The 24,928-nt window shown below is 40.2% G+C and overlaps 1 protein-coding gene across 2 annotated transcripts; it reads right to left on the bottom strand.

Moving 5' to 3' along the window:
- Positions 1-321: 321 nt before the first annotated feature.
- MINDY2 (MINDY lysine 48 deubiquitinase 2) lies at positions 322-23,898 on the bottom strand. Of its 2 annotated transcripts, none has more exons than XM_078885033.1 (10): positions 23,721-23,898; positions 21,959-23,534; positions 20,395-20,452; positions 18,658-18,728; positions 15,401-15,559; positions 14,938-15,040; positions 12,513-12,655; positions 10,581-10,760; positions 7,675-7,851; positions 322-6,620 (listed from the first exon to the last, which is right to left on the bottom strand). In XM_078885033.1, the coding sequence occupies exons 2-10, from the start codon at positions 23,513-23,515 to the stop codon at positions 6,489-6,491; spliced, it is 2,580 nt and encodes an 859-aa protein (XP_078741159.1). In that variant the 5' UTR covers positions 23,516-23,534; positions 23,721-23,898; the 3' UTR covers positions 322-6,488. The 2 variants fall into 2 exon arrangements, with proteins under 2 accessions (XP_078741159.1, XP_078741163.1); XM_078885037.1 differs by having other exon boundaries at positions 18,664-18,728.
- Between the last annotated feature and the right edge of the window lie 1,030 nt (positions 23,899-24,928).

Raw genomic sequence — 24,928 nt, 5'->3', positions numbered from 1 at the left:
TATACTTTACTTATTTGTATTTCTTTTAAGTGGCTTACTTTTTCTATAATTTGCACTCCTGTAGTTTTTTGGTATTGGTTGTTGTTGTAACTTGCCGACCCGCCCCTACTGAACGTCTGTGAAAGAGTTTCATAGCTTTTTGGCATCCTCAAGGATAAATAAAGATTCTGATTATCAAATTCAGTTTTGGAAAAGCACTCCACCATGCTTGCCTTTTTCATATTCGGATTCCATTCGCTTTGATAATTTCCCTGCGTATGTATTGGTGCTGACAATTTAACTCGCGTAACATTTTAGCGCAAAAAACACAAGACACACAAGTTACTTTTGTTAGGTTTTATTGAAATATGTAAATATTTAGCAATTAAGCGCTTTAATTTTAACCTTGGTGCGCAGCAGAAAACTTCACGACCGACAAGTTATTAAATGCTTAGGTCAAGTGTTTACAGTATACATTAAGATTCCAAAAAACAACACTTTCCATTCTACTACTCAGGCACTAATAAGCCATTTGGACAAATACCGGTTTGGTCACCAGAAGTGAAATCAAAAGTCAACGCATCTACAACCCAATAAACAAACTTGTCGTCCAGATTTTTTTGCCATTACATTAAACCAATACTCAATTCACACATTATCATTGAGAGACAGCTTAGGCTGTGTGTAATTCCAATAAATATTTACAGCATTAGAGTGAGAAGTGCATAAAAGTTGAGTTTTAGTATATTATTGACTAAATTTAATGTACTGTAGTCTATATTCATTATGCCTTTTAAACGTTAACGGATTACCTACAACAATTTACATTTACAACAATGTATAAATAGAAACTTTATAGCACACAGCCAAATTCGGTTGACTTACAACTTAGTAATGTAATTAAAAAACCCAATTTAGACATTTTTCTACCTGATGCATTCCGTTGCCTAATTACAAAATTATACGAAGGAGCACATTAACAGATGCTCCATAGTTAGCAAAACAAACTCGCTTCGACGCAGTAAACACACATACATTCTTTTGATGCACTTTTCGCTAAATGGTACATTTGAATTCACCATTTAACAAAATGTAACCTAAACACCGGTCAATACGCGAGAACCCTGAAATTCCCATCCCGACCTCTGACCTGACATCAGCTCTCCACCATAACCCATTTCTCCATGTACTCAATTCCACATCCCCACAAAAAATATAATTAAATCTGATGCAACTGCAATAATTCAGACCAGGAAGTTTAAGAACAGTTTTTGTAAAACAGAGGTTAGGATCGTTTCAATAGCCAGGTGTTTTGATACAAATTGCTGTACATTATACCCAGTTCATATAACTATGATTTTATGAAATTGAGCGGACTAAAACCTGTTTAAAGGTAATGTCATGGGGAGGAAATGGCCTTAATGCTCCAATGTAAAGAAGCCTATTGGCTTTTTGTAACAAGCTACATCGGTGATAAAGTATATGTGACTACAATTTAACATACTGCAGAGTATATGGCGATAGGTTACATTATTCATCAGTAGTATGATTTAACCAAGTACCCTGGTAAAGAAAACATAGCCACTAAATAACATTTTAATTTAAACAGGCATGATCTACTATCTAAAGCCATAACGTGCCAATGTGAAGACATAGCTCTATATGAGGGCATTGTCATTGAGGATGAGACAAGTCTTTACATCTGCGGGCAGGAATTTCAGTGGCAACATGGCTCCAACGAGCCCCCACCACAAAGTTAACTCTACCACCTCTATAACATTACCTTAGCCACTGTGGCCAATTTGAGATCTCACTACTTAATATTGAGATAGAATCTGAGAAAATATGGCTCCGGCATTAACAAGCAAAAAAGCCAGTAGTTGATGTGTACATTTAACATAAATTAGTACATGTACAATCTAAAAGGCCATGCACCTTACTATAATCTCATTAATGTTTTTTTTAACAATTGGGAATTTTTTTTGTTTAAATAAAAGATAAAACCAATTTCTGGACATAAATGTAATGTATGCAGGAAGCATTACTGGAGGGGAACAAACAGCACACGTTGAGACAGCAAACGATTAAAACTTTAAGTGGAACGTATCACAAATGGTCAAGCATACATTACACGACAACACGGCAATGACACACACAACGCACTAAAATCTCAACACTTTTTTGCCAACGTTTATATGGACCAAGCAATTATTACTGCATAAATTCTTATATTTAATTAGACTAGGCATTATATGGCATGCATCATTAGACTAGCTAATAATTTCTAAATAAAATGATTCAGAAGTTATTTCATAGCCTTGCAAGATCCCCGATCACATTCAATGAACTGACTAATTCGTTTTTTTTTACATTTTCCTCAAATTAAATAATCCGTTAACTTCATGGCAAACTTAAACATTAGTCATATTTAAAATTGTATACTGTATTGTATTTGAATAAATGCATATTGTTGATTCTAAGAGTACAGTACTCGCTTATCATTAAATAGGTGTGCAACAAAAAGACTACATCATCAACATTATATCAATGCCCGATAACAACAGTGACTTGAAATTGTCAAACACATTCGATTTCGTGTCTGCAAATGAATGACAGTGCGTCATCTAAGCAAGGGCAACTTCAGTATATTTAACAAACTCATATTTTTACTTCGGCACAGAACAAATGGTGCTTTCACTCCTCATGTTACTCAACTACGGTGCACACAGTCATCGACACTGCTTGTGACAACTTCATAATCATTCTGTCATTTTATATTTTAAAGACAAAATGGATCTTTTCCGTACAAATCTGCACACTCGATCAGGACTGGCCTAAACACTGTTGTAGCATTGCTTGATGAACGGCTGAAGAGTTGAGTTGATAAATAAGGTCCGATTGGTTTTAATAGGTCATGTTGACTGCTTCAATGGAAGGCTGGAAGATATTCCTTGCGAAGATGCTCAGTACGGACTGCTTAAAATGAACATAAGCTACAGCTGATTTATTGAGCAATATACTTGCATCTTAACAAACCACTCCTTAAATAATCCACTCAAAAGCCACAGCACCTGGATATAACGTAGATTAATTAAATGACATTATTGTTATTGAAAATATTACAACACATTTTGGAGTTTATCTGAAAGAGTTCTCAATGAGAGATGTGATGATTATACAGCTGGTGTACAAAAAGTAGGTTAAATAAACATAAAACAAATTAAACAATAAAAATGATGCCTGAAATTGGACCCCCATTACAGATAAAATACAGATGACCCATTATGTGCAGATGCGTACAGCATGACTGTTGCTTTTTAGAGACCCTTTCAAATTCACAAGTGTTTCCCCCAGTAGCTTTCGCTACATTTATAACACAAAAGCATAGATTTCAAACTAACTTAAATTGTAACTCCTAACATATCCACAACTGAAAAAGCACGCCTAACCTCTATTGTAAAGTCTTTCTTACAAACAACCTCATGCTATAACACAAAAAACACAGCTATCCAGCCATAAGTTCACTCCGAGTCATATCCCTGCCATGGAAATGGGTTATTGTTTTTCTATTTGTTCATATAAAGTATGGATTGACTGATAATTATTTTGCATTAATGTACAGCCCTTTGTCAATCCACTTCTGGATGAAAACCTTTGCACACTCAGCCATAGGGGGTTGTTTGACCATACTTCACCACACTAGTCAGAATTCAGATATCACATGCCACCAATGTTGGTTGTGGCCAAGAATCGAACTCGGCGCAATGTGCTAACCACATTGGGGTTGTGGTCACATTAAAATTGTCTATTCAAGAGATAGACGTCTAAATTGCTGGCACTGAGTAAGAATTCCAATATGCTTCAGTGAGAAAGAACTGGATGCACTTGCATGTGCCAACTGTGCCATTTTACACCTTGAACTGGCAGCATCTTACACCAATTTATACACAAGCTAGCGAGAGCCATCACAATTTGGCTGCTCGGCACTCCTAAGGAACTCGATTTTGCGTAAAATGTTCATTTTCACACTGGCTTGCACAAGTTATGGTACAGGACCTCTTTGATTTGACATCCAAAAGTGCCCCTTTGAAAACCCTCAAGCACTTTAACTGCCCAAATGTTCAAAATTGCAGTGAGTAGCCAGGCGTTACAGCTGGGATGGCAAAAAAAGTGTTCACGTTAGCTCGCTTATCCCGGTTGGATGAAAGAGAGTCACAGCGCGTGTCCACTTACCCAGCTCCACCCTCTCAAGTGTCGCCTCTCGTTCATGGCAAGTGTTGAAAAAAACCCACCTCATAAACAAAGACTTAATCCATAACAACAACAACAACACACATTCCATAGCTAAGGGCTGTTGCATGAGGAAAAGTCTATTGGATGTTCTGTCCGCAAATTGTTTACAACTTTTGATGTCTATTGGCCCAGTATAGGAGTGCTGGCAGGCAATGGCATTTAACAAAGTTTGCTGGTTTTTTCTGCCAGAGGCTTATATTAAGCTGTCCCCAACAGAGATGCAGTGTACATTCAAGCAGAGTTACTGGCTGTGTACCAAGTAATTTGGTTAGAATATGAATGAGTATAAAGGAAATCCACTCTCCCTGTCGCCCTCCCACCAATGTGGCTAAGGATCGATTAAAAAAGTGAGCCTCCTCAGTTTCTCGATGGATGTTTGCATAAACTCAAATATCTATTATTAAATTAGTGTCAAGCATGAACTTGGGTTGATAGAACATCCATTCATTAATTTCCATCTAAATATTCATCCAGTAGAAAAAACACCCATCCATATCTTACCGCCTATCCTTCTCAGGTGTGCCAAGTGCTTCAGATTCAAGTAATTCTCTAGCCTAACAGGCAGCACTAACTGTAAGTTAATGACACACGACTTGAGAAAATTGTGGAGACACACAGATGTTTAGCCATGGGCACAAAACTATACTCTGGAGATGTAGGGCCTAGCTTTTTTGACTTTGTAAATGCCTTTTCTATGGGTTGTGGGACCTTTTTACTCAATCTACTTTGAAACACCTAAGCATTGCACGTGGCAAAGTGGCATTTGTCCCTCCAAAATGAAGAGATGAAGGTTTTCACGACAACAGAAAGTAATGGATGGTTAAGCAAGGGATGGAATTAAACTCTACCTCAAATTAGCAAAGAGTGTCAAGACATTTTTTTAAATAGTCCACTTTTATGCAGTCCAGTGATGTTAATGCAGCAAGCATGGACAAGCATTACGGAACGATGTTGGCAGTGATGTATAAGCACAAATAACATGAAAACACCTCGCCAAATTTATAATTAATACTGCCCTTTAAAAAAAAGAAAATGTGGTTGTTGTTTTTTTTATTTGTACTACATTACTTTAAACCAAAAGGTTTTAGTTTAGTAAGTTTAGAAAAAATATCACATCTTTCAAACATTACAAAACTGTACAACATAACTTCGATAAGAAGACACCGAAGCCTGTATGAATCCTAGAATGCTAGAATGCCTTAGATACGAATATCCTGAAGCTCTTACCCGGGGGCAAGCCAACAGCAATCTTTGAAAAAAACCCAGTCAACTCTTTGCTAATCATAACAAAGTTTAATTCCTTTTCTCTAGAGGCACTTATATATTTTAAAATACTGAGAGTATGGTTGCCAATAGGATTTGGATAAACTTAATCTGGGATTCAAGAGCAGTTTTTGTATGTTTTCATCTCAGTCTATGAAGACCAGACTAATCCTCTCAAGTGGGTGCCGATTATGACATTTTAAAACTGAATGCCACATGTCACCAAGATGCTAGCACAAAGCAAATGATGTAAAACGGTCCGAACACGACACTCAATACCAACACGATGAGGTTTCACCAAAGTGTGACCATCTTAGCCATGTGTAGGCATTTACAAATAAGATTTTGTAAGAAGTCATTTAACAAATGCACCTCACAAAGTGGCTTCAAAAGGCAGTCTAAAACATTTCAACCAGGCAGCCCTCTGTAATCAAGCAATTGTTTGTGTTTGAACCACACAGGAAGAGCTCTTCTAGTCTCTCTTTGGTGACAACTCTCAACTCTGTTGTTGATGCTGAAACTGGATAACACATGAATTCAGCACACTGCAGGCATCTAATTTCACCCGACATCATTATAGGATAGGGCACCGTTTCATACTTGTCCCTGTGTTGCCAAAATGTTATCAAAATAATAGCTTTACATCAAAACTTTATCTATTTATATATGTATATACGCATCCTAGTGGGTCATACCATAAAGTGTGAGACAGCGGTTCAAAATAAGCCACTTGGTTCATGTTCCAAGAAGAAATATGGTCGACGTGCTCAAACCTCCGCAAGTGGCTATCGCTAAACGTATTCACATATTGCACTCGCACCCATTCAACGTGGCACCTGCTTTTACATCGGTGGGCGCTCGACACGGCCGCACTAGCACCGGCGCCGGCTGCATGTCAACGCAGACGGACACGGCGGGTCTTGGCGTGCGAGCGCACGACTGGCGACCCGTGCTTACAGGATGACGCACTTGCTCTTATCCTCCTGCCTCCGGGGCCGTCTTTCCCGCTCCGCGCTGCCAGCCGCCGGCGTTGAGCGGTTCTCGCCAGGGGAGGGTGGCTGCTGCTGTTGCCTCTGTTGCGGTTGCTGCGGAAGGTGAGAGAGGAATGGATATTGGCACAAATGATGCTGTCATCCGAACTGTCCAGCAATGATGCCCGACTGAAGCTACATTGACGACCGTTCCTTATCAGGCCAGGCGACACTATAGTTTGAGCACTTGACTTACATTTGAAAGCTTGACAGTTTGTTTGCATGCGAGGGGGTCGACAGCCTATCAGCTATCCAGGGTCGATAAAATTAGTAGAAAGTCAACAGTGGTTGGCCTAGAGAGAGATGAGCCCGCACAAGAGAAATATGGCATTTTCGCCACTGGCTCGGGACCAACAACGGTTATGAGCACTGCCCACGGAGACTGTCTTTTCAACAGCAAAGACCAAAATAACATATTAGTTAATGGAACATCTCAGGGGCATTATGCAAGTGTTGGACAGCCTGCTGACTGGAGTTCTTGCCAAATTATGTTTGCAAACAACTCGGCTGCTCACACTTCATCGAGTAATGTTCAAAATTGTTGATTAACAAAGGTTATGAATGTTCATGAAGTTATTTCATTGTATTTTCAAAAAACTTGGGAAATATAGATCAACATTTGGATGTTTCCAATGAGTTACATGTGAAAAGCTGTAAAAATGTTTACTTCCATCACTAGCCTTCTTTACATTTTGTCGTAGCATTCTGATCACTCCCAAGCAACCATACAGGCCACCAACTAAAGCTGGGCCTGTCCACGACATGAAATAAATGTGGTTTATTTTTTTGGAGAGAAGTTTATTTGAATCCAAAAACTTTTTTCAGGAGGATCCTCCTTTGGGATGTTTGGCCATTTCCTTTTTTAAATGCTCATTTTGCATGTGAAAGACTGACTGTCGTGCCACGGCATGAATCCATGCATATGCAAAGCTAATACTTTAAAAAGCTGCACAGACAGATCATAAACCCATGTGTTGTAATGCCATCTCCTGCCCATTTGAGCCAAGTGGATTTGGATGTCTTTACAGTACAACATTTATTTACATTATTTATCAACCCTGCCTCAAGTGCTGGAAAATGGCTTTGTGCGCCACAACTGCCCCTGTACCTGGGGCGGTTGCGGTGGCTGCTGTGGTTGCTGCTGTCGCTCCTGCTCCTGGAAGTACTGCGCCGCACGCAAATTCTCCTCTTCCTGGAGCCGCTTGGCCAGATCGAGGTCGCTCTCCGCAGCTGGCAGTTCACTGCCACCCTGTTCTTGCTGCAGGGACAGTGCCACCAAATAATCCTGCGGTAAATAAAAAACAAGATGCAGTTATTATTTGGTTCTTTCGGTAAAGTCACGTATAAAGAAAAAATAATAAATTAAATAATAGCATACGACGTTTCGATTGCAACACAAGCAATCATCATCAGGTATAATGAAATAGCGACATAAAATCTAACCAGAAAAAATTATAGACAGACATATAAGCAGACAGATATCACCAAGATACACAGAGCGGGCAACACAGGTACAGAGAGGGGTGATCGTCTCTGTGGGGTGGCCTTAAATAGACAGAGGGGGGCGGAGGCAGCGAGAGGGAGGGGTTAGAGACAAAATTTACATGTCAATGAGTACAACAAAAAGGATTGAGCAGGCTTAGGGGGAGAAAGAAACACACTAAAATTAAATAACCTAGCAAAGTATCAAAATGTTAAGTAAAACGACACAGAGAGTCGGTCAACACACAATTAACGCATAGCCTGGTCGATTACGTATTTCAAAGATTGCTAAGTTTGAATTTAAGTGTGAAAATTTCAAAGAAAGACAAAACATAAAAACAAGAGGAACGGAGACACACAGACAGAGCAGAACCTAAGAACGACAAAAAACGAGTGTAGACAGAAAAAATTACACTAAATAAACAGGCAGAGAGAGAGAATAAAAAACCCAGAGAGAGAGAAAAGGTAAACTTGGAACTTCCCCGTAGAAGTGGTTCAATCTTAACTTTGGAGCTTTCGTGACTGCAGGAATTATTATTTGGTTCTTTCGGTAAAGTCACGTATAAAGAAAAAATAATAAATTAAATAATAGCATACGACGTTTCGATTAATACACAAGCAATCATCATCAGGTATAATGAAATAGCGACATAAAATCTAACCAGAAAAAATCATAGACAGACATATAAGCAGACAGATATCACCAAGATACGCAGAGCGGGCAACACAGGTACAGAGAGGGGTGTCCTAGGCACAGATTGGTTCCCAATTAATTTTAGTGTGTTTCTTTCTCCCCCTAAGCCTGCTCAATCCTTTTTGTTGTACTCATAGACATGTAAATTTTGTCTCTAACCCCTCCCTCTCGCTGCCTCCGCCCCCCTCTGTCTATTTAAGGCCACCCCAGAGACGATCACCCCTCTCTGTACCTGTGTTGCCCGCTCTGTGTATCTTGGTGATATCTGTCTGCTTATATGTCTGTCTATAATTTTTTCTGGTTAGATTTTATGTCGCTATTTCATTATACCTGATGATGATTGCTTGTGTTGCAATCGAAACGTCGTATGTTATTATTTAATTTATTATTTTTTCTTTATACGTGACTTTACCGAAAGAACCAAATAATAATTCCTGCAGTCACGAAAGCTCCAAAGTTAAGATTTAAGATGCAGTTAATTAATCAAGAAACACATTACCACCAGTCCTTGTTCCAACCCTGTTTTTTTCACTTAACACAGTACCAAGTGGTGTAGCGATTAAATCACTTAACAATCACAAGGTTCATCATCAGCCGCGATGTATCAAATTCTAGTTAAAGCATCACCGTGCAATTGCCATCCCTCATTGGCTTACGATGCCACAATAATCTCGCTCCTACACACGAGTTGTGCTCATTGCTCCATCTCCATGGTGGTCATGCTCTAATCTGTGTTCCCTCCATTGTTTCTGTCCTTATCCCTATAACTGATGTGCCCTAACTACGACTGCTTACCTTTAGAAATAGTCAATGATGTCAAATTTATATTTGTTCTCTAACCCACGTGTTTTTGTCTTTCAGGGTAATTCCCTGCACATATCTCTCCATATTTTTCATCCTTTGTAGCATTGTTTTTCCATTTTCCCAGCATCCAGGTGGAAAATTCAATGTATGGTCTGTGATCTGCTCAGCAAATCAATCCTCTTGAATCACAAGAGCAGAACTTTGTGGGATGTTAACTGTGGTTGTCCTAGGCACAGATTGGTTCCCAACATAACAATTTGAAATGTCCATCACTTGCTCCGAGGACACCAATTGCTCTTTTGAGCAGGGCAACACTTGATTATATTAATTGTTCAGGAATTTAAAAGTCTGAGTTAGATGTTAAGCACATTTTTCCAAAATCCATTCCTTGCACATCCATAACATGGCCACGGTTTCCATTTTTATCAATAATTAAATTCAAGCAGTGTACCTCTTAATTTTGTCTGCATGGCTTAAACCCAAACTCCTGCAAACGTGCCTAATTTAAATTACTGTTGCTGAGCACAGGTACAAACCACCAATTGGTCGGCAATAAACAACACAAATGAAGGTGTAATAGAAAAAGTTAGGACATTGGTTGATTTGAGCAAGGATTTAAGGAACTTATGAAAAGAGACGATGTGACGAAATTCCAAAGTCGAGCAGTGCTAGGAAAAAAGTAACCAACAAGTACTCTTTAGTTATTTCGGTAAAGTCATGTAGGTATAAATAAATAAATACATTTTAATACTAAACAGAATCAGAATAAATCAAATCACGACGTTTCGGAGGCACCTGATGACGGAGGCTTGTGTTGCTTCCGAAATGTCGTGATTTGATTTATTTTTATTCTGTTTTTTATTTTATACCTACGTGACTTTACCGAAAGAACTAAAGAGTATGGATCATTGCAGTCACGAAAACTTAAGATTTAACCAACAAGTGTTTCACCCTGCTGTGTGGTGGATGAACTTAATATTTGTCCATACAGCGCTTGTCCATGTGTGCATTCTGTTCGCCCACGGTGGACAAACCTGATCAATCTGCTCCTGGTTGACTCCAGCAGGGAACAGGTTTGCGGGGTCTGACGGTGGGCGCAAGTTAAAGTCGGAGTCGCAAAAGTTTCCATCGCCATCCACACTGTGCAGGCTTTCCCACACCACCGACTCCTCTGTCAAGAAGCCCTGGTCTGTTACCAGCAGGAAGAGCTGCCCCTGAGTCCAGCAACGCACGCACACAGGAGTCAAAAACACAGGAAAAAGGATTATACACATCCAAAAAAATACGTGCTTAGCTCAGAATGGCTATGAGTGTTGGCTCAAATAGCTGATTTTATAAGAAAAACGATGCAATTAATACTTAATGGTGGGCTTTGGGGTAAACCAAAAGGCGTGCAGAATAGAATATATTCGTGTATATATTATTGCTATATGGGAGAACGTCTCGTTCGAAATGCACGATGACTTAATTTACTAGGGCTGGACCATTTTAATATTTTTGTTCAAAAGCACTTAAAATCAATGCCGATCTAACTGCATCTGCCATAAAACATAAACAAGTATGATCAGCCACATGCAGCCGTGTGTAAAACATGCAGTGTTTTTGTTATGATTAGCAAATGGTAATTTCCCACAAATTAATGCCAATGACAAACAATTTAACGATTTGTGATGGACAACTGTTAATTTGAGACCTTCACAAATCACCAAGGATACTGGTTAAATTTTCGAAGCACGAACCAACGGCAGGAGCCTATTAAATATTACGTTCACATATACTTAGCAAGGAAAGCTGATAAATGTATTTGGTTGGGTATGCCTGTGTCTGCCTACCACAGGAGTTTCTTCATTATGTGACATTTGTGTCCTAAAAAGTTATCGTTGAAAACAATCTCTAGTGACTTTTTAAAGAGCAAATTGAAAATGTGCCACATTGAAATACGCAGGCAGGCTATTAGTAGGCATGCAATACAATTTTCAAAAACACTCTAATTGCGTGACTTATGCCAAATATCAGTTTAAGGACTCATGGGTTTTAAATGTTTTTGTAAAATTATTTATGAGAATACAATTTGGCTACTGCCAAATGACCTTTCAACATATTTTGTTTAGAATGCTCAAAGGCTAAGTACATGATGTTGCTGCAGGGCACGGACATGTTTTGTTGGCAATGAAGACAAGCGTATGGTACATTGCTATTGGTCCATTGCTAGACAAGTTTTTCATGTCTCATGTGCTGTTATCTAAATATTGTGCAATCTTTTTCTGGCTTCTTGTTGTAAAAATAACATAGTTCCCAAAAACACAAGTCTGATTTCCGGTTGTTTTAACCGTGGCTTTGATGCTATGTGTGAGCAGCCAATATAATGCAGATGCAAGGTAACGATTTTTATAGAAACAGTACAATCATTGACACGACCTTAAAAGGTGGTATTTCGGGCGAGTTGTTGAATTATAACTACGAAAAGAAAGCAATTGGTTTTGATGCCCAGAAATGCTTGTCAATGAAATTTAACTCTGATCCTTTTGGAAAGTCTCAATGAAATGATGACAAGAGCCTTGGAGCTAACATCAGTGAAAAGTGAATGCCAATAATTTCTGAAAGCGAATGCCAATAACAATGCGTGTGCATGCGATTGTGTGGCAAGCGGTCCAAACATAACAAATTATTTGATCCTGTGGTTGGCAGTGGTGCAAACTAACAAGCACCCTCACAATTGTGCACAACGTTCCAGGTAATGGTTCTTCTATGTCACGCATAGTGAGGGCCAGATAGAGATGTCATTATCACCAGAACCCTATGGTGTTAAGTGCGATCTCCTACGCTCATCACCTCTCTCCGGTCTCTTGATGTACTACGAAGGGCCCATTGCCTTAAACGTCACCTATTATACATTTCTTCAGTTTGAAACTCCACATGACACAACAACCAATGTACCCATGAAGATGTTCAATTAAATTAGGCACCTTATGCTTGTAGATGGTGCTGAAGTGATTGTTTCGAAAGAAGACACAAATCTCTGCCTCTTTGACATGAATGTTGAGCTCGCAGAGTCCATGATAAGTCAGCTGAGTGGCTGTGCTGTCCAGAAACAGCTCTGCCACCATTCCTGTGGGTGTTATGATGACAAAAATATGCATGATGTTTGGAAGCCAACCAACACAATTTAAAGTATGCAATTAATTCAAGGCACGAGGGAGTGTATTCATATTTAGAAACGCATCGCTCTAGCCAATTATTCATAGTTTAATACTAGAACCCTTGAAAAATTAAACGAAACAGAATAATGTACAACTAGAAAAGCATATTCTGAAAATCGCTAAGGCTACCAAGACAAGAAATTAAATAACGGACCAACTCTCAGTAGCTCTTTAATGTGTATAGAAAATAAATGGAATCAAACATCGCATAATGGCAATGAAAATATTAAATCACTGAAAGATCATAGTCTGTAAAAAGTTTTTGTTACTATGCATATAAAGCAATACATTTTCTGACAGTGTACTAAATAAACATGCATCTCTCTGATGGTATATAATTCAAACTGCCATATTTCCACATCATACCCACCTCTGCCATACTGTACCATCCTGTCATCAATTTATAGCCATTACAAAGCATTGCAACACATTCCACGGCACGCCAATGCTACAGCTTTCCAACGTAGGTCAAGTGGCTGCAATTACAACTTATTTATATACGTCATTTGTCTCATTAGTTTCTTAATTCGGCAAGCATTTCTGTAATTTATCCAAAGTGTTATTTTTATTTTTACTAGCAAAGTCTCTTTGGAAGTACAGTTAACGCTATCTCATCCTGTTTTAACTTCTCTAAATAATTAATCATGAAAATAGAATGAGCATATGCAGTACAACAAGTTATGTAAATGTTTGATTTACTTTCCTCCCATCATGTGGGAACCATACTAAATTGGCAGATGGTCAACACTCAGCATGTAGTGAAGTCACGAGGTCTGTGTGGGTCTGGTTGCAAAATATTATTCCAGGGGTGGGGCCCTTTCCAGAGTTTCTGTTGAATGCATTTGGCAGTATGGGTTTAACAGAGTGTTATTCACCCAATAAAATTTGAAAACAATTCGAGATTAAATTTCTGATACCACCAATAGATATGCAGACAATAATTCTCCTTCACAAATATGTCTCTCCACTAAAGAAAGGTATTTTAAAACACAACCCATCAATCAGCAAAACGCATACCACCAATGAAGAAGATTAGTGACAGACTTGCAGACAGTTGTGTTTAAAAATAGCCACTGCTGACAAGGCAACTGCAGTAAAACTGGTTTTAAAGACACTTCAGGCCCAATGCAGGAGCACATGATCAAAAACTACGCGTGATGGCAACGTGCTCCTGCAGTTTAATTTCACAGTTTTACACCACAATGCATGGCAACAGATTTACCACGTACAGTACTATGCAGTACTTTATTTATCTACCTTTCAGTCAGCCACCAAGGTTAGCGACAGCCAAGCATTGTCAGCACAGCAAGAAACAATTCTTAAGCACAGCTGGGAGTTACTTTGGATTTTTTTCATTAGAATAATATCAAAAGTTATGACAACAGAAAAAATAGACTTGTGTTGTACAGACCATCATTCTGTATTCTTTATTTTTACATTGAGAACATAGCTGTAATCTGCTATGCCATATCTGTGGGACTATGTAATTAGCAATGTTTATTCGTAGCGTGTGTAGGAATAGCCCTAATAATACAGAACTACTTCACTCTGTACCACTGTGTGCAGCATACAAAGCATTAACTCAGCCTTAGGGGCAGTGGTGAGATGAAGGATTAATTTAAGCAAACTGCTCTTTGGATCAATACTTGCTACAAGCGCCAGACAGGGGAGATGGCCGCTTGTTTTTGCATTCCATGCAAAGGGTAGAAACTTACTGAATACAAATTTTCATCTGCTCCAAAACACTTTTTTGAGTAATGTAAAATGTATGTATAGGCAGATTTCCATATCTATAAGAAGGACATTATGTAAGTTGCACACGGTTTAAAAGCCACTGCCAAGGCCATTTTATCTCGAGCTAGGGGCACATGTTCAGTGTTCCGAATCCATGCTTTCCAGAACCTTATTGGCTGCATTGTAATTAGCTGGAGGCAAGAGGCAAAACATAAAAACAAAAACAAGCCTTAGGTGTCCGCACAGCCAATATAAACACAAAGACCTTACTCACAATCAGCATTGTGTTACGGTATTTGTTACATTGGAGCTTGCGGCTCTGTTGTTTTCTAAAGTGCCTACCATTAACACGCACGTTGTTGATGTTTTTGCAATTCGCAGCCAGAGTGCCTTCATTATACTGTTGCTCCTGACAACCAAGGTCAGTTAGGGCAATGGAGTAGTGTTTATCACTTACCCTCACTGAACTCTTCGCTGTTTTGCGATTGTTTGCTGGAGATTATTTTTTCAACCAGTTGGTTATAGCTGCACTTGCCCACCGCCTTGACCACATCAGAATTCTGGAGGAAGAGAAAGCCTTCTTTCACTGAACCACATCAATTAAACATCCTTAATTGCACTACGACTATTAAAAGGCTGGCTGTGTACAACATTAAATATAAACCCACTGCTTGGCCAATACTATGAATAAGTAGATATAAATAACTGAGAAATATCAAGCAACAGAGTTTTATCTAAAAATACAAAACTCCAAAAATAACAGCATGTTGTGATATGCAAATATATCGCCAATACACAAAAGCTATAGTAAAATATAATTGATATTATTTCCATATATCAGAAGGACCACATACAAAAACTCAAAAGTTGATGTGGTTTATGTCTTTCATTCCTCCCAATGATGAAAATGGGATGCTTACCTGTGGGTCGACCAACCAGCCATGGTATAGAGGCAGGCCCAGCAGGTCAAACACAATGCATTCGGGAGTGTACTCAAAATCCGCCACGCCCGTGAACCGCACGTTGACATCCAGCCCTGTCTGTAGCTTGTGCATTATGGTCATGGCATCGCTGATGTTCTGTAGACACGTGTACGCACAGGAGAAAACGATCCTTCTTTCAGTCTTGGCAGGCAGTGGGGGTAATTACTGCTCAAGTTCTAACAAGTATTGGGGTGATGAGTATTTCCTTCAGAGAGACATTGCAAGAAATTCCACATTACCATGGTGGAGGCCAGTCTCTCTATTGGATGACAACTTTTCAAAGTAGTACTCATTTTATTTACCTCGAAAAAATAAGAGAGGCCAGGCAGGCTAATTCGAACTCCAAGCAGAATTTCAACCATCAGTTTAATATGCAGTCAGCCAGGTAAATAAATTAGGTTCAGTACCTGTTAAGATATTAAGACAGAGTTTTAAGTGTGGACAGCACCATGCCTAGCTACCTGTGTCCCCTGAATGCTGATAACGGACCAGGTACTTCTTCGAAGCAGAGGCCAGCTAATGGAGTCCCAGTATAGGTTCAGATATCCAATTCCACCTGTGCTGTGAAGTTATGCATGGCGAGAAATCGTACCAAGGTCATTACGAATCTATAATGAAGTTGACTTGTGGAACCCTTCCCCACTTACATTTTATTTAGAGAAGACATTTCACAACAATAACAAAACTCAAAGTTCAAACTCAGGTATAAGTGCCAGGAATGAAAAGTAATTGAGCACCAATGCATGTTACACTCATGTATTGCAGTAAAATAGCCAAGCACAATTGACATGGCCTTGTGGTCACGCATTCACCAATTGGTGCAAAGGTTCACGGTTTTAATCTAGCGGCTGCTCTGATTAAAACTGCGTCTGTATTAAACCCAAAAATAAATTCCGTCTGCTTCACAGTGGACGTTGGAAAGCCTGCAACGTCATTTTCAGGAGTAGGCCATCATGTGCCGACGTCATGGTCCAGATTTACCATATTTGAAAAAAATCACACAAATCATTTGATTGAAATAAGACATACATAGCAATCATTGTCCCATACTGCGAAAACTTGGCAAGACCCTCCAGAGAAAGAGTCATAAGGCTCACATATGTATGCATGTATGCTGAACTTATTTTGCACCATATGTAACCAACCATGCTAATCAGGTGCGGGGGAAGGACAACTAAACACAAAAAGCAGTTTGAGGCTGTCCTGACTGAGGCTGTCCTGACTGAGGCTGTCCTGTGTAAACAAGCATAATAATACTATTAAAGCTTTTATAATACAATTTAGCATGACCTGTATAAACCCAGCAATGGAATTCGCATGCTGGAGAGAGTGTAGTGCTGAGTACAGTGTTCCAATATCAAACAATATATATTTCAGAGATAGCATGGCAATGCATTATGGCCAAATTCATATCCATGAGGAAGACAATTCCACCTTTGCTTTTGGAAACACAATTGAACTGTAATTGCCAGGTGGGATCTGGAAAAGGCAACTTAGTGGTATCACAGTTGAAAACTGCAGCCAAAAGGTTTAGTTCAAGGACAAAATGTAGGTCCCACAGACAACTTGAAGATCATAATCAACAACTTTTGAGTGAACTTCACATAGTGTTTTCATAAGCCAAGTTCAGAGATGTGGCATTTAAGCGTGTACATTGCAAAGCATATATAGTGTAACAAAATGTGTACTCACTTTTCTGCAAATTAAAATTAAGGGTTATCATTATAAATCAATGGTGTAATTACATAATTCTTGTATTGCTTTTTGACTCGGATGTCACTTGAAAGAGTTTTTGCGTCAAAAATTGTAAAAAAAAAACATGACTTAATGCAATTTATTTAAAAAACTATATCTCCAAGCAATACCGTGCCATCACTCTTCAAGTGTCATAAAGTGATTCAGATTGTGCGCAAACGTAATGCACACGTGTTAACCGGGTACCTTTACAACTAATGATCAATTGTTCCATCAGCACTTTAATGGATGAATGCAACTCCAGTTTCAATGGACTATTAACTCTGTAATGAGGTTACATCTCCAAACCATTTAAATTTCTCTTGCAATTGCCTCAAGTCACTTGGGAGGCATGCATGCTAATGTATACAATGTAACGTGTACACAAATAACGGCAGATTTTTTTTCAAGTGATTTCAATGAGCCCACAAATACTTTAACAGGTGATAAAATGAGGACCACTTTGTGGGAGGTCGACTGTGGTCATTCTGTACCTTGAATGACCCCCGCCAAGGCCAGAAAATATTAAATTTTAATCACGGCTTTGGGGCCGGCCATGGAAAGTGCTGCATTCAGTGATCATTTGAGCAGAGACGCTGCCTTTTCAACTCCACACAATTATACAGAATAGCTTTCTTATTCTTGGTTTTCAAGGATTATTTTCCAGTTTGGCAAACTTCATGCTTCAATGTCCATTTCACATGCATAGCAAAGAGAAGCCAGGTTTTATTTTCCAGACACCACACAGCAGGTGTTTCCAATACAGGTAATTGAAAGATTGATTGCATTCGTGCAACCCATGTGGACTCAAAATTGAATCGTGCGTTTGAATTTGTTACGGACGGTCAGCCATTTGATGCAGTTATAGCAAGTATTAAACTAAAGCACTATACACAAAAATTGTCAGCTGTTGGTGAAAATAACATCTAAATTATTCACACTTAAATAACAAATGTGTCAAGCAGTGTGCATCTGTGCAATTATGGATATAATGTACTGGTTTATTTAGCCTCATTTAAATATTGGGCTGTATTCAAAGCCTTTGTTACAATGGTACATTTGCAATAACAGCTAAATCACAGATGCAATAATAGCCCAATCTGTAAGGTAAAAACATCTGGCATCATGACTCACTGCCATACTAGTTTACAATGTAACATAGCAAAGTGGCTGTCCTGTGTGTGACAAGATAATTAAAAATGTGCCTATTAGATCTGTGACTTTCTTCCCCCACCCCTTATGTCAACTATTGCACAGGATGCATTTTAAATAGTTTATTAAGCGATTTACAAATAAAATTCTGTGCCAAGCGAGCTGCACAAATTGTTCTTTCGGGCACATAGGAACAATATCCCAGAAGCCAGCTCAGCATTCCTTACTATGAACATGATGAGGCCAACAATGCTGTTAGCCGGCTGCAGAATGGCAACTGGATATTGTCACAACATCAACTCACTCACATTTACCTGCTCATAATTGAGTCGCTGTGCCTCGGAAAATTCTTTTGGCATCGTTTCCAAGATGAAGTCACCTGCATAATGATAACAGGCATTAAACCGTCTCAACGACAATTGCTGTAGAACATTTAACGTTACTAAATTGTTCTTTCATAGAATATGCCTTGATGAACTTCCTAGAAATTTTTTATGTAATAAATTAGTTTAATGCTGCGACGGACACTGAGAAAAAAATTGCAGCCACAATAAACACAAGCAACTAAATAGTTGTATTGAAATTCGGTTGAGAGGATGGTGAGATACAATAGCTCTTTCACAATGTACCATGACCTGCTATCACTAATAAAGGTCAGTAATCACATAAAGGTCAGTAATCGAAACTCCTTGTTCAAATATGCAATACAGCATTAATGGTCTTCTTTGGTGCTCTGAGCCAGTGTTGAAAATTACACATTCCCTTAGCTGGAGCCAGTATATCCATAGGTCAACCACTGTTGGCTTCTCAGAGAATTGTACCCATTTTGTTTGTCCTAGAGGAATTCATAAGCAGTGTCAATCTCAATAGGGATTTGCACTTAAAACCTTCAGAAAATGTTAAATGTTCTTACCACAGAGGAACCCAGATGGCTAAACCCAAAATTATAGTTGTAAAATACTCCATTCAACATCAGTAAGCTGCGATTTTTAAGAACATACATATGCATTATAAAATGACTCATGCATATGAATAACGACTATTTTAAACATATTTTTCTCATTTCACTTTGGAAAACATAAAACGGTTTAATAATACGAAATCTTTATTGTGGAAAACCACAGTTTAAGACTGAAAATGGCACTGCTCAGGATTCCAGGTGAAGTCTAACATATTTAATTGTTGTAATATTTTGATTTAAAGCTTTCGTGACTGCAGGGATTCATATTCTTGGTTCTTTCGGTAAAGTAACGTATTTATATTTTTTGTTATTTTATTATTTCCCTTCTACGTGACTTTACCGAAAGAACCAAGAATATATTGTAATATTATTACGATGCTCTCAAGTGACCGATTGAAACATGTCACTCTTACAGAATATGTTGGTATACAACTACAATAATCTGCAAATCTCTGTAATGCATGGTTTATTGGTGGTTCACAGAGCTGCAGGAGTAGAGCTTCAGGGAAATGCAGAGGGAAGTTTTGTCTATTTAGAATCGTTTTTTCATCAGTACAGACTAGCTGTGCTGATAAGCTCCGTAAAGGAAACCATTTATAATTATTTAGACTTGGATATTAAATAAAAAATGTAATTCCTTAAGCATAGATGCTATGGCACATTTGCAACATTTGGGTCTTCGAAAAACTCAACCTCCTAATCCACAAATTTAGCAACGATTAATTTAGTTACACGTCATGCAACACGCTTTCCCTATTAATGAAATTGGGCAGATAATTTTTACAATGCAAGGCACACCGCAATCACACATTTTTGTTGCAGATCACAGGATCCACAACACGGTTCCCCATATCAATGCAATTTATAGAGTTTGTTGTAATTTTCCCACAATACTGTAGCTATATCAGCTTATTACTTTTACTTCACAGAATCGTTTGATAACGTAGCATACACATCTCGCGCTTTGCTTGAGGACAGGTTTCACTCTAAAAATGACATTTCTGACAGACTCTTTCAGAGCAATCAAGTAAATCATGTTTCGAAGTCGTAGCAGTTGTGCTGTCAGGAGATAAGAACTACTCACCGAGACATTCCATTAACTGTTCAGCGTTAATGATTTCCATTCCAGCAGGGAATCGGATCTGTCCAAAAGAACGTGACACATTTTAGTACAGCTCTACATCTGAAAAACTGCGGATGTCATACAAAGCAGCAACGCAGGTTAAAGCAGTAATCAAAGCCATATTTTAAAATATCTTGAAACTAATCACAAGGGCTGGAGTATAGTGTAATTGACCCCAACATTTTAATGAAAAATACAAATAATGCTGGAATAAAATACCATTTAGAATCAAAGCTAAATTATACAAGGCAGTTACAGAAATAGTAGCATGATTCAGTGGGATATACACAGGCTCAAAATAACCAATACTTGTTCTATAGCAGCTCATAATATGTACATACGTTCTAAAAAAAACAGAAAGGTGATCATATGCGTACAAATTAAAGCAATGACCTAGTTTAGTATTATTTGGAAACATTTACGTGTGCAAATAAGGAAGTAGGAAACCACACTGCTCTACTTATAAACGGGAGGTACTGACATTTGATGACGGTGTTAACCAAGCTTGGGCTCGCTTGAACACAGTATTTTGTTACGATTAGACCACTTTTCACAATTACCATTTCAGAATTATATTAACTGAGCGTGCAAAGCTCTTTCGAAATACAGTTATCCAAAGCAGTACTCCCTTGTTTTATAATGATTATAATACATGTGCACCAGAAGCCATTACAATTGTGTAATGATAATGAAAAATACCTGCACGGTTCGTTTTGGGAAAGGAATCATGTAGAAGAAAATGAGAGGCTTTAATGCTCTTATTTCAAGTGCCAGCGATGAATTAAGGATTATAAACTGAGCAATCACGAAAACGTGTACACATTTACCGAAATCATCATGGAAAGTTCCACAACTGAACAGTTAATATTAGAATATAAATACACAGATTAGAAAACTAAAAAAATATATATCACACGAGAAATTAACAACAAAAATGTAGGTAGAAATGTTGCTGGAAGCTAATGAACTGCTCTAACCACACCTGTGTTGGAAAAGCAGGTAAATGAGGGAACACACACACACCAAGAACAGAACGAAGTGGTTAGATCTTGTGGGTGCAATATGCATATAATTTGCACAGCACTGTGAGCAGAGGTCCTGTACTAGCGTGGCAAAAGACACCCAGCCGTAAAATGGATGATGCCATCACATGACATACACTGCAAGGATGTGATTGTGCCAGATGGTTGCCTTTACAGGACTTAATGCACTTTCATCATTAGCAATCAAACACTGCACTGAACTGCAATAAAGCAGTTCTCCCTTAAGTACACGTGCAGCACAAGAATCAATTATTTACAAATGCTCCCAGACAAAAAAAACCGAGTTACACAAATTACCAAAAGGCTGAGCGAAATCTCTCTCTGAACTAACCAATACGTGCTTCTCCTCTGCAATGTTTCTAAAATCTCAAACCCTGGTGAAACCTGAAAGGACTTGCGTCGTTCCATACAACAGGACATTTTAACGCAAGTTTAAACGAATCACATCACTCGTCTGCAACTTAGAAACAATTCATCGCTACCTTCCAGGAAAGCAGCAGCACATTCATGATGGCCAGCAAAGGACAGGGTCCATTCTCGTTCTGCGTTATAATGGCAGTGCTCTCCCCTTTCCACTTGATCCACTTGATGTGATAGATGGACTGTCCAGGGAACTTCTCCTTAGCGGCCACGGCAGTCTGCTGCTGATGCTTGTGGAGTGGAGTGGCTTCTCCTCCTGTCCCTCCTCCCACGGCAGGATTGCCCCTTGTTGTTGTTGTTGCCGCCTGATGTTCGTCCAAGCCATCATTTGTCTTTACTGCGGCCTTGACCTCTGCATCCAAAGAGGCCGGGTCTCCTTGGCTCGCTGACCTTTCGGGGCTCCGTGTAGGCGAGGAAGTGTCCATGACGCTCCTCTCTAAAGCCCCGCACCTTTCTGATCCACCATGCGTAGAAGTCTGCACGTGCGCTGCTGCTCCTGCTGATGCTGATGCACCTGCTGCACCTACTGCTGCTCCACCTGATGCACCTGCTGCTACTGCTGCACATGCTGCTCCACCTGCTGCTCCTACTACTGCACCTGCTGCACCACCTGCTGCTGGACCTGCTGCTCCACCTGCTGCTCCACCTGCTGCTGCTCCTGCTCCACCTGCTGCACATGCTGCTCGACCTGCTGCACCTGCTCCTGCTGCACCTGATCCACCTGCAGCTCCACCTGCTGGACCTACTGCTGCTCCCGCTGAAGTTGCCATTGCTTCTTCAAAAGTTGCAGGCGCTGTAGCTGTTGTCGCTGCTGCTGCAGCAGTAGCAGCAGCAGGTGCTGCTTTTGGCGAAACAGACGTTGCCGATGCGGCTGTCGGTGCGGACGTTCCTGTTGCTCCTCCCGAGGTAAACGATGCAGCACCAGCTGCCGCTTCTCCTGCAGCAGTAGCGGCAACTGCTGGTGCACCTACGGCTGCTGCTCCTGGAGCAGACGACGACGATGATGATGATGAGGTCCCTGTCGCTGAAACCGCCACTGCTGCTGTGCTTGCGTCGACTTCTCCAGCGGCGATTGCTGCTGCTGCTCCTCCTCCTGTATAGGCGGCCGCTTCTGCTTTAGCAGCAGACACGGCATCGTCTCCTGCTCCTCCTGCTCTGCCCGGCGCCTCGGTCGCCGTGGCCCCGTGGCCCCCGCGGCTCGGCATCACCCGCCGCGGCTCGTGGGCGGCTCCGTCGCCCACGCCCCGGGCTCGCAGGGCCGAAGCCTCGGCCTGGCCTGCTGCGTCCGCCGACAACGAGGGCACTACCTCGGCAGTGTTTACAGCGGCGGCTACGGCCGATCTCGATGAGGTCACCTCTCGGCCGCTTTCGTCCGGTTTAACCTCACGTACACCGACGCCACCAGCGCCGTCGACAGCAGCGCGTTGTCCGGCTACGCCCGCGGTTGCCTCCGTTATGCCGAATCCGCCCAGCGCCGCCTTCTCCCGGTACCCGGGCCCGGCCGCGGCCTGGTCGCGACTCGGGACCTCGCCGTCGCCTAGCGGCCCCGCCGACTTCGGATGCTCGTCCCGGGCAGGGAGGAGCGGGAGGAGGGCCCCCTTCAGTCGCGTCTCGGACATGGCTCACAGGCGCGGCGCCCTGCGAGACGTAAACACGGATGACGACAATTGTGAAAAGAACAACACAAAACAACAAATAGCCGAGTGTGACAACAACGTTAGTGAGAGAAGGCTATTGGCGAGATTAGACCGATGGGTTTATTATGTTTACGTAACGTAAGCCGACGGTGACGATGACGGGGGTTGGTGATGTGGAGCGTCTCACCCGCTCGCCATGTCGCCTCCTCTAATTCGCGGATTAAAAAAAAAAGTTTTATCTCCTTCGCTGGTTGCGTTTGAGGAGGACAAAGAAAACAATGACGAGAGGAGGAAGAGGAGAGGAGGGGGGTGCTGATAGTGTTGTTGTGGTTGCTGCTGCTGCTGCCGCTGCTTTTGGAGCGAAGTGGTAAAATTGAAGCCGAGACGGGCGGGGTCGCGCCTCCTCCCTCTGTCAAAACCACGCCTCTAGAGTCGCCGCGTACAGACACAATTACACACAACACTCTCTAAGAGACACAATGTACACAATTATACACAACACAGCACTCTCTAAGAGACACAATGTACACAATTATACACAACACAACACTCTCTAATAGACAGTGTACATAATTATACACAACACAACACTCTCTAAGAGACACAATGTACACAATTATACACAACACAACACTCTCTAATAGACAGTGTACATAATTATACACAACACAACACTCTCTAATAGACAGTGTACATAATTATACACAACACAACACTCTCTAAGAGACACAATGTACACAATTATACACAACACAACACTCTCTAATAGACAGTGTACATAATTATACACAACACAACACTCTCTAATAGACAGTGTACACAATTATACACAACACAGCACTCTCTAAGAGACACAATGTACACAATTATACACAACACAACACTCTCTAATAGACAGTGTACATAATTATACACAACACAACACTCTCTAAGAGACACAATGTACACAATTATACACAACACAACACTCTCTAATAGACAGTGTACATAATTATACACAACACAACACTCTCTAATAGACAGTGTACATAATTCAACACAACACAGCACTCTCTAAGAGACAGTGTACACAAGTATACACAACACAACACTCTCTAATAGACAGTGTACACAATTATACACAACACTCTCTAAGACACAATGTACACAATTACACACACCACTCTCTAATAGACAGTGTACATAATTATACACAACACAGCACTCTCTAAGAGACAGTGTACACAAGTATGCACAACACAACACTCTCTAATAGACAGTGTACACAATTATACACAACACAACACTCTCTAAGACACAATGTACACAATTACACCCAACACTCTCTAATAGACAGTGTACATAATTATACACAACACAACACTCTCTAAGAGACCGTGTACACAATTATACACA

This window comes from Lampetra fluviatilis, chromosome 3 (genome assembly GCF_964198595.1).
Source record: "Lampetra fluviatilis chromosome 3, kcLamFluv1.1, whole genome shotgun sequence".
NCBI lineage: Eukaryota > Metazoa > Chordata > Hyperoartia > Petromyzontiformes > Petromyzontidae > Lampetra > Lampetra fluviatilis.
Note: the sequence above shows the minus strand (reverse complement) of the source record. Positions and strands in the feature narration are given on the sequence as shown.

What these genes read in the sequence shown, in the direction of transcription:
- MINDY2 (XM_078885033.1), bottom strand. Translation starts at nt 23,515, where the DNA reads ATGTCCGAGACGCGACTGAAGGGGGCCCTCCTCCCGCTCCTCCCTGCC. An exon ending in TCAATTATGAGCAGGTAAAT is followed by an intron (nt 15,560 to 18,657) that starts GTGAGTGAGTTG and finishes ACGTGTCTACAG; the next exon opens with AACATCAGCGATGCCATGAC. An exon ending in GCACCATCTACAAGCATAAG is followed by an intron (nt 10,761 to 12,512) that starts GTGCCTAATTTA and finishes TGCTGGACTCAG; the next exon opens with GGGCAGCTCTTCCTGCTGGT.